Source organism: Sebastes fasciatus, chromosome 3, assembly GCF_043250625.1.
Source record: "Sebastes fasciatus isolate fSebFas1 chromosome 3, fSebFas1.pri, whole genome shotgun sequence".
NCBI lineage: Eukaryota > Metazoa > Chordata > Actinopteri > Perciformes > Sebastidae > Sebastes > Sebastes fasciatus.
Genome location: NC_133797.1, coordinates 10,599,710 through 10,614,987, shown reverse-complemented (window position 1 = coordinate 10,614,987; position 15,278 = coordinate 10,599,710). Strand labels below are relative to the sequence as shown.

Genomic DNA, 15,278 nt, shown 5'->3' with positions numbered 1-15,278 from the left:
AACCCATTTGCACCCGTGACTGAAATTTAAAATTTCCTTTGGTGAAAATGTTCTCTGGGCTTGCCTAAGCACACATTTCCAAAATCGGTCAAACCGTGAAAAATTAGTTTTTCTTATCACAGTTCAGTCTTTGGGCACATGGCACTGCTGTTTTTTTTTTTTTCAATGATGCTAGAAAATGCCCTGGAATAAGCAGTAAACATGTAGAGATTTTTCTTATTTTTAATACACACATTTGAGGGGCTCCTAACTACATATTCCATATAAATAAAAGTTGCACAGAACTATTATATGTCATACAGCAGTGTGTGTGTGTGTTCCTATATGTATTTGAGAGTAAGTGGTTATTTCAAAAAAGCAAGTTTGAGGTTGAAGTTTTCACCTGCTGTATGACATATAATAGTTCTGTGCAACTTTTATTTATATGGAATATGAAGATAGAAGCCCCTCAAATGTGTGTAATGCAAAAAAAAAAAAAATCCCTTGATTTTTACTGCTTATTCTAGGGCATTTTCTAACATTTTTGAAAAAAACAAACAGAAGTCCTATGTGCCCAAAGAATAAATATAGTATGATAAGAAAATGGCTGTATTGCAGTATCTTCTGTATGAACTCATAACAAGCTGAATATCAAAGATATGAGTGATTTTACATGTGATCTAAAAAATTAGATACTTGCCCAAAGTATGTCAAGACTTTGTGTGTTTCAGAACAAATGTGGCATTTTTCCTTATCATACTAAATATAGTATTTGGGCACAAATGGGTTAATGTGGGAGGGTACACATCTCCAGCACAGTGACACAATTGATGTCAGGACCTTAAAGCTGAACAATAAGAAAATTAGAAAAGGTGCTCTTGTGGCCTTGGGTTTAAGGCGGTGCCCATGAACCGCAACATCCCACGTCCGCGCCCATCCCATTCCATGATCCCATCTCTCTCTGTCTCCCCTCATTTCCTGTCATCTCTCCCCTGCGCACTTCCTAATAAAAGGCATAAAATGCCCCAAAAATAATTATTTAAAATAACAAATCAAGTGAGAACATTATTAAAAACAAAATAAAGGATAAATAAATAAAAGATGATACCAGACACAGCAAAAGGAAAATGCTATGTAAATGAGAGGATACAAAAATACATGTGGGTGAATGGAGACGGGAGAAAAATTGTGTGATGAATTTTGCTGAAAATTGTTCAATATATTTGATTGTAGTAGAAGCTGCCAACATGTACATCTAGTGGCTTTGTGGATAAACTGTATCTGTATTATCCAGGTCTTACAGTGAATAATGTCTGTCAATATTGTGTTTTATATTTTGATGATGTCCTTGTTTTATGATCATTTTTATCTGTGTAAATTGTCTTTGAGTATCCAGAAAAGCGTTATATAAATAAAATTTATTATTATTATTATTATTATTATTATTAATGTGGCCGTGGGTGAAGTGCAGGTTAATTGTCTTTATAAATTGTCCACTGATTTGTAAAGAAAACAGAAAGAAAACACGTTTCATACACTACATGGTTATATACAAGACACAATTTAATCAAGTGTTAAAAAACAAATGTAAAAAGGCCAGAAAAACAATACAGTATTTGCAGTTATACCTGAAGAACATGGCAAGAATGAAAACACAGTGTCTCTATGGTCAAGACGGTTGAGGCTTTGATATTCAGATTACATTACTGATAAACTTCTTTTCCAACCAAGTTGTCACCAGTTCAAATTCTGTGTCTAACTTTCTTGTATCAGTGTTTTGTTATTGTCATATGAGAGAGAGAAAAAAATAAAAGAACCCTTCCAGATTTATTGTAAAAGATTTAAGAATAAATTTCTTAAAACAACACTCAATTCAAAATCATATTATGGAGATAAAGTATATGGACGACCACACCAGTCGACTCAGTAGGACAAAAACAAAAAGAGAAAATCATTGACAAGGATCGTTCTCTCAGTGTGGGACATGAAATGTGCTCATGACAAATATTGAATAGATCACATTAACAACACCTATACAAATGGTAGGAATTATGAGCAGGAGGAGGAAAGCTATGGCCATCGAAATGTGGGATGATCCGACTTTGGGTATTTTCCCAAAACATCCAGTGTTCAGTATTGTTCTCTATTGTGATCTAGTGGATTTTACCTGAGTGGATTGCAGTCTGCTGCTTCCCTCACATGGCTCATGCTCGCCCTCTCTAGGACAAAAAAGGAACATCTAATTTGCACTTTTCACTGACAACTTGTTACCTCAAACTAGACATAAAGACTTCTTCTCGACTCTGCCGTGACATGTGAAAATGACTATCTTGTTTCATGTGAATTACAGAGAGGCTTCGTGGACTAGATGGCTACTGGATGGACGAGTGCTGGAGCTGCCACTGGTGCAGCAGGAGGAGATGCTTTGCCTTTGTAGCCCAATGACAGGATGTGTTTCTGCAGGTGTGTGATCCAGCGCTCTTGAACAGACAGAGGTCCATGAAACACTTCTTCACAGAACCTGAACAGCAGCACAGAGAGGGAGGTAACTGCATTAAATGAGCAACAACGAATTATTGACAATGTAATTTAACAAAACAGTACATCTCATGTGCGGCTGGGCAACATAGAAATATTTAGTATTCATCATTTATCACTAATCATATCATGTTTTGTGTATTGTGATTTACAGTTTTGTTGTTAAACTCCATACGTTTTTTTCTCTTTTGTTTCCACTTATGCCGACCTTACACCAAACGACTTTTAAGCTATTTCACTGTCGTAGACATGTTTCCTATGTTGGAATAAAATCACGAGAGTTTTGCTAGACTTGCAGCGCGCTCCCGTGAAATCTCAGTCCAAACTGTCTTAAGTCAGTCTTTTTCTCGTCTTGACGTTCCCGATAAAATCGAACAAGTTTAATATTCTGGTAAATTCAATGACACAAACATTGTCAACGACCAATTGGTGCGCTCTCTCCAGCACCAAACAGGAAGCAGCAAACAGGGTAGAAAGTAAACATGGAGAAACTGGTGGAGTTGTGGAGTGAACAAGAGTGTCTCTTATTATTATATTATTATTATTATATTTATATTAAGTATCTAAAAAGTACCTCCAAGCAACATAAACATAACTACTACGCGCCCGTGGTGTCCGCAGCTGTCCGTGTCCATTTGGGAGTATAACCGAGGCTTAAGACGCTGGCGATGTAAGCACACATCCCTGGTTTCCCCGGAGTCCAGCAGGTGACTCGTCGCAAGTCATCCCCGTCCCTAATTTCCTGTCACACCTCACTTACTGACTTCTGCCTGATAATGGCAAAAATGCTCTAAAATGCTGCTGAACCTATTGGTCTGTCACTCTAAACCCTATTATTCACCGAGTACAAGGGGATTGTGATTATTTATATTTTGTATTTTATAGACTGACCTGCACTTGAGGGAGTAGATTTTGCCCACTAGTTTGACCAGCGGTGTGAGCGGGGGTTTTGGCAGCATAGCGGGAATGCTGCCCGACCGTGATGCCTGCTGGGAGTTGGTGTCCTGATTTTCTTCCCCTCCCGGCACAACACGTTTTGGTGGATGGACCCCTGAAACCATACAGAAATGTAATAGAGTAATGTGTAGAAAAAATATATATATATATTTTTTTGAATCAAAAAAAGTATATCTATATCCAGCTATTTTCATCTCTCACCCCTTGGGGAGCGCAAGCCATGTTCACTGTGGGCTGCAACACTCCGTGTGTGGCTGTGTGAGTGTCTGGATGAGCCGGCACTCACTGAACGGCCCACCGACGGCCTCAGGCTGCCGCCGGGGACAAAGTCAGCGTCTGTGGACAGAGACGGTGAAGCTGCACCTCTCTGGGCCTGAAAGAAAATTAATGCACAGTGAATTAGAATTGCTTAATACATTCTTTGTGTATCTAAATCTGAATGGGAATTATTTTAAGCATAGTCTAGAGCTCATCCCACCTTCTTGATGTAAAGGTCTCCCATACGATAGCGTCGGGTTATCGCTGCTACCCTGGCTGGGTCCTTCCGGATCAACTCACTGAGCAGTTCGATCGGGGAATTCGCTCCGTCTACCTTCCATTCAATGATTCCCAGCTGGCGGAGGTGGGCCCGCGCGTGACTGGCCAGGGCCTTGCGGTTTTCAAATTCAAACCCACAAAGCTCACAGGATGCGTCTGACACACAGGAGATATTGAAAGAAGAATCCGTATCTACATTACCAATGACAGATTAGACATGTATCACCAGGTCACTGAGTTCCAGGAATAGTTTTGTGATGTTATAATAAAAATACAAATTTTACAGCATGCAGGTTGAATCAGTAACATAGTTAAAGACACAACAAAGTAATACCAAGAGGGCTGAGGATGTGTTGAGGCAGCATTGCATTGTGGGATGTGTCTTGTGAAGAGAGATTACATGGAAAAGAGGCTAATCTTTTGGCTCAAAGTCTGAGTTTTTAGAGGATTAGACTGGTGTTGTTTTATGTTTTTCTTATTGCCAATAAATCCAGTGAAAAGACCAAAACAAATGTGTCTGTCTCTCAATGCTTTCCAAATCCCATACCCTGTCTGTTGCACTCAGACCCAGTTGTTCCTACTTGAGATGTGAATCTGGCCACTGTAGTTTTTAATAAATGCAACTCAAACAAGAGTAACTAGTGCATTTGTTGAGGACTATTTTCAGCTGCGGACCAACACACATTTGGTGTTCTAGTGAGTATTTATGGCACCAGGGCAGTCAGTGTATGTAGGATTGACTAAGTGTCCTTGTTCATCTCAGGCCCTGTTCAGACCTGGCATTAACATGCGTCCTGAGTGATCCTATAACAAGTGGACAGCTTTAACTCTGTCTGTTCACACCTGCCATTAGAATGTGTCTCCACATGCGTCTTGAGTGACCACTTGTGATCCGATGTCATTTCTCACGTCGGCTCTATATGCAAATAAACACGTAGTAAACACATGGCTAACACTGCAGACCTTAATATTACAGGAATGTCAGTAGTAATAACCTACATATTCGTGAATTCATTCTATTAACATCAAAATAAAAGGTTATTGTCAACCGGTGGTCCCCGGGGACCTCCGTGCCGCCGACACCGCCACCTTTGCCAGGCAGCAGCGGCGTGCAGAGCTTTAGAGTCGGGTATGAGAGCGAGCGAGTGTGCAGGCGGGCGAGTGTCTAAATTAATGGCAGGTCTGAACAATGTCACAGAGAACAACCGAGTGGCTCACTATCATATAAGAACATGGTTGTCAAACTGACATAATTAGCCAACTACAACTACAACTACAACAACAACAATAAATCTATTAATCAATTAGTTGTTAACTATTAAATTAATTGCAGACTTTTTTGAGTAATTTTTTAAGAAAATAAAAGTCTAAATTCTCTGATTCCAGCTTCTTAAATGTGAATATTTTCTGGTTTCTTTACTCTTCTATGACAGCAAACTGAATATCTTTGAGTTGTGGACAAAACAAGTCATTTGAGGACGTCATCTTGGGCTTTGGGAAACACAGATCGACATTTTTCACCATTTTCTGACATTTTATAGACCAATAACCTAATCGTTTATTATTAAAATGATCGTTAGTTGCAGCCCTAATTTCTTTACAGTTGTGTTAATGTCTTACCGGTGTGTGAGGCCCCGCTCCTGCCAGACGAGGATTTCTCTTTCATGGAATAATCGAGAGGTGTAGAGGAGGGGTTGGTGGCCGGTTCCCCTGACTGGAGGCTGTCCAGGGACCTTCTGGAGCCCTGAGGGGTCCACGTGGCTTTGCCTGATGACCCAGCGAGCACGGACACTTTCTTGCCTTCTTCACCACGCATCATGACCTCTCTGAGGAGGTCAATCGGTGACGTTCTGATCGACCAGGCGAGGCCGAGCTGGCGCAGATGGGCGCGGGCGTGGCATGACAGGGCTTTGCGGGTCTCAAACAGCTGGCCACAGTAATCGCAAAGGACTGTTGGTGGGGATTGTACATCTGTGGAGGATGCTGAGGAATGGTGAAAAAAAGAGTATGAATCCACACTTTGGTGTACATACACAAACACAAATTAAAGCTGAAGTCTGTAAATTTGAGCGAATGTGATAAAAAAAAAAAGTTACTGTTATAAAACTGTCACTATATCCTGACCGTACTGCATGAGACTGATAATCTGTGAAAAAATCATGTGCCTCTGTGTCCTCCTGCACTCCTAATGGCATTTGCAAGATTTCACAGCACCAAAGGAAAACAACCAATCAGAGCTGAGGAGTCTCTCCAGCAGCTGTCAATCACTGCTCGCGAAACTCGTGAACTCTAATCAAACTGTCAAACTAAAATTAGAAAGTTTGCTCCGGCCGTTAGATGGTGCTTGGTTTTGGCTTGACTGTTCTCAGCATGGCTGCCGGGTCACAAACTTTCTCATCTTACAGCTAAACAGTACACAACAAGATGATTCTGAAAACATTTGTAGTGAGAAATAGGCATTACAGTAACAGAATATTGATTCATATTTGATCAGCGCTGCCCAGTTTGACCGTTTGATCAAAGTTCACAAGTAGTGATTGACAGCTGCAGAGACACTCCTCGGCTCTGATTGGTTGTTTTCCTTCGGGTGTGGTAGAAACTTGCAAATGCAATTAGGAGTAAAGGAGGACACAGAGGAACATGAGTTTTTTACATAAATGATCTGTCTTATGCACTACTGTCAGGATATTGTGACAGCTTTATAAAAATAACTTTTTACCATATTTGCTCACGGTTACCAACTACAACTAATTATAAGGGATATATCCCAACCCCCCTCCCCTTCCGGTGGAACCCATGGGACCTTATTTCGGAAAAACTATGTACGGTAGTCAACGGCAAGAGACAAATATTTTTTTGATTCCGTTTGAATTGCGCCATAAATCGCACATATGATGTTTGTCAGTTTAAAACACAATTTTGCAAGTCAAGAAAGTTGCAGTGTCTCTCACCGTTGACTACCGTATATATTTTTTCCAAAATAAGGTCCCATGGTGGTCCATCGGAAGGGGCGGGACTTCGCCTCTCTATAGGAGCATGTAATAACATGACACGGTACCAAACAACAACTAATTCAGATGAATGGCTCTCTACTTTACCTGCATTGAGAGGCTTTGAAGCAGCAGGTGACTTCTGCGTGGGAGAGTTGCTGTCAGTGCTGGATTCCTTTGGTTCAACAGACACCTCAATCTCCTCAGGTTCAGGCTTGGGCTTCCTGTGAAGGGGGTCCACTGCCAGCCGAAAGCCTTTCTTAGCCTTTGGGGCCTTGTTAACGGGAGACCGAGCGTACTTTGCAGGGCTTGGGGAGAGGGATGTGGAGGGACATGGTGCTGCAGATGAGCTGGTTGTCCTGTTCGTTTTGTGAGGGTGCATGGCTTCTAGCATGCCGCTGTCGACCAGTTCCTGCACGGTGTCAATTGCAGAGCTTTTCCCCAGCGGGTCGACCACTCCGATCTGACGCAGGTGAGCACGTGCGTGGATGGCCAGGCCTTTACGATTCTCAAACCGCTCCCCGCACAGAATACAGGTGAAGTCCGCCGACGATTTAGGCCGTTTGCTGGGTGGGGACACAGGTGGAGAGGACCGACCGGAGGGTCGTTTAGAGGAGGATCTAGGTGGACTGGCTGAGGAGAGCACCTTTGTTTGCTCACTGCTGATGGGCTTGAGGTCCTCCTCCTCCATGATCTGGTAAAGCAAATCAATAGGGCTGCCCTTGATGTCTCTTTCAGGGATTCCAATCTGACGCAAATGGGCCCGAGCATGACCCGACAGGCCTTTGCGTGTCCCATACCAGCAGCCACACAGTTGGCACACATGGACCTCTTTCTTGGTGTCTGAAGCTGCAAGAATGAAGCAAATGATGAGTAAAAGGAGCCCAGTCTCTGGGAGACACAATGCTGTCATGTTAACTTTATAAAAACAAATATTCTACATTAACCTTCTGATACCAACAATAGACCCATTTTTGTCTTTTTTAGGGGGGTACAGGGGGTCTTTAGGGGGAGCTAGTAGGTCAACAGTAGATGTCACATAGAAGTGATGTATATCACCTGAAAGCTGGGAACCTGAAGATTAATTTGAGATGCAGCTCAGCACTGTGTGTCAAGTTGTTCTAGTCATAAAGGCTCTAAAGGGCGTAGAACATTATGATGGAAGTATATGATGGTCATTCCCCATGCTCTGTTATGTCTCATAAGTTGTTGCAGCAATTTTGGGGTTGATACTATTTGCTACACAGATATGGTGCTAAATTTAACAATTTTTTACCACTCAAGAATTGATAAAAACATCAAGACCTTGAAGAACACCATTAAAAAAAACATGCTGTGATTTGGTATCAAAAACGTTTGACATTTGGAAACTTCTGCAAGAATTGCGTTTTTCTGTGATTGGATGGCGAGCACTTCTGTTCTGGAAACTGCTCAGAAACCCCCTTATTGTCAATCTACCTAGTTAAGCCATCCATCCTCTGAATGCTCTAGGTCTCTAGTTTGTGGCTGTAAAGTTTCATGAGGCTGTGATTATCCTAGAGGTCACCACAGGGCATTTTATACAGTGAGTTCAACTTTCAAAAAATGGTCTCACTATTGGGACTAACATCATCACACATGAATACAATTGGTCTCATTGGATCCACAAGAGTCTCAGCTTTACAGTCATACCCAATTTATGTAATTCCAAGACTGTTCAGGGACCCCAGTATGCAGAAATATTCAAATACACCTTTTTAAAACAGGTAAATATAGCACATTTGTACTACATGCAAAAACGGCATGGTTTTTACCCCAAAACTGCATTTATTATCATAAAGTGGGCATGTCTGTAAAGGGGAGACTCGTGGGTACCTATAGAACCCATTTTCATTCACATAACTTGAGGTCAGAGGTCAAGGGACCCTTTTGAAAATGGCCATGCCAGTTTTTCCTCACTAAAATGTAGCCTCACTTTGGAGCGTTCTTTAGCCTCCTTCCCAACAAATAGCATGACATGTTTGTTACCAATAGGTTTTCTAGTTTCATATGATATCTACTGTATAACCTCACTCTAGCTCTAATACTGAACCTGCTACAGCCTCTGAAAGCCAGTAAAGTCGGTCGGGATCGCCCCAGAGGGTTAATAACTACTTGCTATCGACGGTCATCACATAAGGTGCCTGGGTAATAAAGCTCTGTCTTGCACATACAGCTACTCCCCTCTTTCAACATTTCTTTAAAACATCTATTCAGAATTCAGCCGTACCTAAGGTGATGGGGGCGTCAGTTTCCAGCGGCGCCCACATCGGCTTGGTTGTGGTTTGGCGCTCTGAGGATGAGCTGCTGCCTTCACTTGTTCTAGGGCCAGCCAGCCTGAGACCAGATGGGGATGAGGGGAGGAGAGAGGCTGGCGACTCTTTCGGTCGGGCTGGAGATTCCCGATGACCCGTCTTTGGCGGTGTTGTCATCACTCTACTCCCTGCTTTGAAGGAGTCACTCATGTCCTCTGGTCCTGAAGACGTCCTGGACTCCTGCTGGGATGTTTTCTTGAGAGGGGCTGGCCCAGGTATAGAGGAGTCTGCTTTGAAGTCAGGCAGGGAGCCCCCTTTCTCCTGGATGAGCTGGTAGAGGAGTTCGATGGGAGCTCCGCTGCTTTCTGACAACGTCACACCGAGCTGCCGTAGATGGAGGCGGGCGTGGCTGGAGAGCCCTCGTCGTGTCTCGAAGTACGTTCCACAGACCTCACAAATGACTGGCTGCGGGGTTGCTGTGGGGAAGTTCAGATGGGAGTTTGTAATCATAAATTGAACGGGAGCACCTCAGTCAGTGTCTTTAACCAAGAAAAAGAAGAAGCCAGATGCTTGTTTTGTAATGATCTGATTTAAGATATTGTCACTTGACAACAGACTTGAGAACCTTTAGTTATATCAAGATTTAATAATAATATGAGTGGCAATGAACAAAAATCAATAGGGATGCACCAATACAACCTTTTCTCTCCCGATACAAATACAGATACCTAAACTCAGGTTATGTGCTACCGACCCAATACCTGTTCTCTCTTTTTCCCATATTCTAAATCGGCAGCACATCTGTATCACACTGCGTGGCACTCATTGGGATCAACTTTCTGTAAGGTAACACGACGCCAGAGACCGCTGTGGCACTAAAAACTGAGGCGATGGCCCCCAATGACTGAATAAATGCACCTGATAGCAGAAACACTACATGTTATAATGACATTATTAAAGAAACTGTGTTTCGAGTGTTTCTGTCCGATACCTGATCCAATTAATATGGTCAGTATCGTCCCTAATACAGATCCAATGCATCTCTATTAGGAATGCACCGATACCGATACCGGATCAGATATCGGGCCGATACTGACTCAAATAGCTGGATAGGGTATCGGTGACAATAGGGCCGATATATTCAATTACATTTTATGTTTATATACGATATGCACTACATACTGGAATTTTAATTCCTGTTTTAAGTTTTGACCAATTAATTGCTGCATTAAAAAGGTTTACACTTGAATTTGAATTCCTGTTCATTTTGAAGATTTTTTACCAAGTTGCTGGAGTATGATTTATTATTTTAATTCAATTCAGTACATTAATATCTATGTATATCTGTTACATTTTGCTTTATAAAGTTAAGAAAGTAATGTTTAAGTCAAGCCTGATGTTGCCTTTCACATAAAAGAATGATCCCAGTCTCTTCCACACAGTGAGCCATACAGCTTATTAATTAAACACTGGTATTGAATTAGTACTTGGTATTGGCCGATACCCAAAGCCCAGGTATAGCTATCGATATCAGTAGTGAAAAAGACGGATCGGTGCATCCCTAGTGAGTATCGACCCTAATACCGATCCAATGAATATCTATAAATCAAGCCTTGAAAAGAGACATGCACAATTAAATGCATATGGTGAAACTTGCACTTTTAAGTGTTATATGTTTTCAGAAATAACTCCTGGGTTCCGTTTTATTAAAAGTAATCACTATAAATTGTTGAAGAATCAAATCAAAATGACACTACGACTGAGGTCTAATCATGGTGATGACCAATGAAATAACATGAACAAGCACCTTCAGGCTCTTGTATTGGTAGCTCATTCATAACGGCGTCTCCTACCTTTTGAATCCATGGCTGCTGATGATGTTTTGGGTTTCTTTTGAGGGATGTCAAAATTGACTCTCTGCGGATCCTAAAAATTAAGAATAAAATCCGGTGTAAAAAAATATATACAGCCAGTTTATGTTATTGATGGCAAACTATTTACAGTGTGTGAGGTGTATTAAACCTTATTCAAACAAATGGGTGAAGGCTAAAGCCACGTGGCAAATCAGAGAGCTTGCTAATACTAATTGCTTGTCCAGTAAGAAGGAGAAGTTAGGTGAAGGCGGAGGTGTGATATGGAAAATGTGATTATGTGAATAGGCTACCAAACAGCTATGGAAATATTAATTTAACTGCATTATCTGATGAGAGCATTACCACTTCTTACTTGTGGGGAAAAAAACGAAGCCCAAATGAAACTGGACGGAGACAGTACGGTGAAGAAAATATTTTTGCATTCTACGGAGATGCTGGTGGATATAGAGAGCTACAGGACTGAGTCCTAAAACCCAGAAATGAGTTAGCATTTTAGCACTTCCTGTTCCCTTGTCAGGAAGTCAATGGGCTTTTTGAATGGGTTTTTAGTTAGATACCTGAAATAAGGTCTGTGGTTAACACAAGCTTAAGAGATTTTAAGGTTTTGTTCTACGATATAAAATCTGTCAGTACATATCCCACTATCCCACAGCCTTTATGTGTCTTAAAAAAGGTGGTTTCTAACAAGTGGCTAAATGAGACTACTAAACGTCATCACGGCGACTGGTCCACCTTTACGGCCTCATTGTGTATACTCAAGTTCATGTGACCGTGGTGTAGTTTGTTTATAGCCTAACGTTAGCTTTTGGCGATTGCATTCACACTTCAAAAATCATAGAAGAGGTTTTCATTTGTGAAGATTATCTTGCAGAACAAAACATGTAAGTATCATAAATGTTTGTTTGCCACAGAGCTTATTTTCTGCAATAATCCAAAACCCAATGGAAAAATCCCATTGGCTTTTTGTCGAGGGAACCAGGGCGATGCTAACTTCCTGGTTGGCCTACAAAAACACGTCATCCCTGGAGCACTCTATTAAGAGTCCCTATCCTGCCATGGTAAGAAAGCTAGGTTGATGAATTGCTGGCCACAACGTACCTCTCTCTGCTCTGCCAGATGGGCGTGTCGTCGGGCCCTTTTCTGACGACGCAAAGCTACTTCTTTGCTAGTAGACTGGGTTGGACCGCCAGTGCACCCAACCTTATAAGAGGAGAAGTCAAACACAGAGGGAGCAGCCTCGGGCTTCAGTTTATTGGTCCGGCGAACCACCAGTGCTTCTGAGTCAAAAACCCTCTCCTCCACATAGTCGTCATTTACAAAGTGCTCGCTACAAACCCTAGCACCACGCCAAACTGGAGGGTTCTCTCGCTTCAGTGCGTCTAGCCAACGACGAAGAACCACTTGCCGCTTAAGAGGCAAAGAATGAAAGTGGACGATCTTTCCTTGTTTTTTTACTCTATAAAATTCATTGCTGCATCCGGGGGCGATACAATAGTGGCCCCCTTTGCATCGCTTCGAAGCTTTAGGTTCCTTATTCTCCATTGAAACAGTGCTTTCACTAGTTAGATGAACTAATGTAACGTTAAGACAAGTCCAAGCCAACCAACCTCATGACGTCACAGGCTACACTAGGACAAGATGGTTGAACACTTAGTTGAAAAAAAACTTAACTTCAGATTGTGTTTTATTTAAGAGTGTGAATCCAGCTTGTAAACTATGTTAACTACAACGTGACACTGTTGTAACCTCGACAAAACGTGTTATAGCCTGTTAAGAAATATCTTTAAAGCTGTGGATTGAAACTTATAACGTTATTCACTGTAAGAAAAACGTTGCTATTTCTAATTATAACATCTCAATCTTTGCATCGCCTCGTAGCTTGAGGTTCCTTATTCTCCATGGAGACAGAGCTGTCACTAGTTAGATGATGTGTGAACTAATGTAACATTAAGACCGCAACCAACCTCATGACGTCACAGGTTCGCTAGGACAAGATGGCCGCTGCACCTGTAACTTCAGATTGTGTTAAACCTGTTTTATTAAAGAGTGTGAATCCATCTGGTAAACTATGTTAACTACAACATGACACTGTTGTAACCTCGACACAACCTTCAATAGCCCGTTAAGAAATGTCTTTAAAGCTGTGGACTGCTACTTGTAACGTTACTCACTGTTTTAGTCTGTGTTGTTGCATTTTAACATCTCAAACTGAGCAGAAAGCAGTAGACAGACGTTCATTGTGAGGTAAAGCAGTAGACAGATGTTCACTGTGAGGTAAAGCAGTAGACAGATGTTCACTGTGAGGTAAAGCCAGCTGCTGTTGAGCTCTTTGTTTTGCTCTGGCAGCTGTTAGCTAACGTTAGCTGCGAGCTACCTCAATTTAAATGTATTATTTTAGCGAAACAACGACAAGCTACACATCCTGCGCTCTGCACTGGAAACAAAACTGCAATCATCAATTATAGACAAAAGTTAATTTACCTAAAAGCTTGAACTCACTGCCCCAGTAACGTTACATCAGTTTCAGACTCTGAACCACAAGCTGAGCGGAAGTGGTAGCGGAAGCACTGGTCCACATTCCCGGTGCTGCATGTTTTCAAAATAAAAGCCCTGATGCTTTACCAATAGAGCTTCAGGTGATCCAATGTTCCCCCTAGTGGCAATATACAAAAACAAGACAGGGGGTTTAACTATTCCACTAAATATGAGATATTATTACTACTTCGTTTTTCAAGGACTAGTAACTATTGTCCCACTGAAAAGTCACCCATTTAATGATAAGATAAGATAAGATAAGATAAGATAAGATATTCCTTTATTAGTCCCGCAGTGGGGAAATTTGTAGTGTACAGCAGCAAAGGGGATTATGCAAAAAACAAGATGCATCAGCTAACACAGTAAAAAAAAAAAGGGCTAAATAAAGTGTAACAAAATATGAACCATTCAAATAGAAGGAAGTATAAAAATAGGAATAGTATATACAGTATTGACAATAAAACAGACTATTAACAAAATTGTACAAGTGGAAAATTATATTGCACAGTGCAACTGGTAAGTAAACAAAAATGGTTAGTAACTGGTAAGTAAACAAAAATGTAATGTTTGTTTTATATCAAAACGAGCAGGTAACAATGTTCTGTTTTCTATCCCTTACAAAAAAAGAAGTTTTATTCAAATAAGCTATTAGTATACTTTTATAAAACTTAAATTAAGAGAGTAGGCTTTCAGATTACTATTTATGGAGTTATCTGAGTTAAACTCAACAAAATTAAGTATACTTGGTTTATACCCACAAGTATACAGAAAAGTCTAAGTGTACTTGGCTTATACTAAAAAGTATACAGAAAAGTAAAAGCATTTTTGGATAAGTACTATAAGTTAACTTAAAGAAAACGTACAAGTATACTTACAGTAAAAACTATTAAACTAGTAGTTTACTAAGTGTATACTTTAAAGCGTACTTTTATAAACTAAAAAGTGGGCTACAAGTATATAACCATAGTAAAACAGTATACCTGTAAGTTCACTTGAAGTATAGTTCATATTATAGTTGCAGTACGAAATACAACTTGGATGTAAACTAGTTGTGTACTCAAAGTTTACTACTCTTACATTTAAAGTATACTTAAAAGTGTACATTTATAAACTAGAAAGTGGGCCAATTTAGTCCCAAGAAGTATTGAAGTAGTACACTTACAAGTATACTACTAGTACATTGATATAAGTGTACTTATTGTATACTTGGGAATATACTTGAACTGTACTCAAGTTTACTTAAAACACCACACCACCGAGCTTTTGGGAGGAAGCTATTTTGATTTTTACTCATGATTAAGTGATCGACAAGGAAATCTATAGCATTCTTTTATGTAAAATACTACAGAATAATTTACACACTCTTATGAAAGTGGGAAATGGGCCCTTTGCACCACATGCATAAAAAACATCCTGACTGTAATACACAATTGAATAACTTCCACCTTGCTCCCTGCATCTCTGGAGTAGTTCTGCATTTGAGCGTTTCGTTTTTAATGCTGTCTGCGCCACAAGCTTTCCTTGGCCGGAGAGATTTTGTCCTTGTGGTCAATTCTTCCCAAGTAATTGGAAAATCAAGGGGGTTTTGGTTGTCT

General features: G+C 40.8%; 1 protein-coding gene across 3 annotated transcripts; it reads right to left on the bottom strand.

Annotated features, from left to right (window-relative positions):
* Positions 1–1,524: 1,524 nt before the first annotated feature.
* Positions 1,525–13,760, bottom strand: wiza (WIZ zinc finger a). Of its 3 annotated transcripts, XM_074628833.1 has the most exons (10): positions 13,630–13,760; positions 12,247–12,348; positions 11,128–11,200; positions 9,250–9,750; positions 7,110–7,850; positions 5,632–5,994; positions 3,953–4,167; positions 3,676–3,847; positions 3,409–3,568; positions 1,525–2,500 (listed from the first exon to the last, which is right to left on the bottom strand). In XM_074628833.1, exons 3-10 carry the CDS (start codon positions 11,138–11,140, stop codon positions 2,344–2,346), a joined length of 2,322 nt encoding a protein of 773 aa, XP_074484934.1. In that variant the 5' UTR covers positions 11,141–11,200; positions 12,247–12,348; positions 13,630–13,760; the 3' UTR covers positions 1,525–2,343. The 3 variants fall into 3 exon arrangements, with proteins under 3 accessions (XP_074484934.1, XP_074484935.1, XP_074484933.1); XM_074628834.1 differs by lacking the exon at positions 12,247–12,348 and having other exon boundaries at positions 13,630–13,747; XM_074628832.1 differs by having other exon boundaries at positions 12,247–13,698.
* Positions 13,761–15,278: the final 1,518 nt, after the last annotated feature.

Bases quoted from the DNA above. Each gene is read 5' to 3' on its own strand.
- wiza (XM_074628832.1), bottom strand. From the start codon at position 12,690: ATGGAGAATAAGGAACCTAAAGCTTCGAAGCGATGCAAAGGGGGCCAC. The intron at 11,201-12,246 runs GTACGTTGTGGC...CTTAATTTTTAG, and splicing joins ATCTGGCAGAGCAGAGAGAG to GATCCGCAGAGAGTCAATTT. The intron at 5,995-7,109 runs GTAAAGTAGAGA...ACCATTCCTCAG, and splicing joins TTCAAAGCCTCTCAATGCAG to CATCCTCCACAGATGTACAA.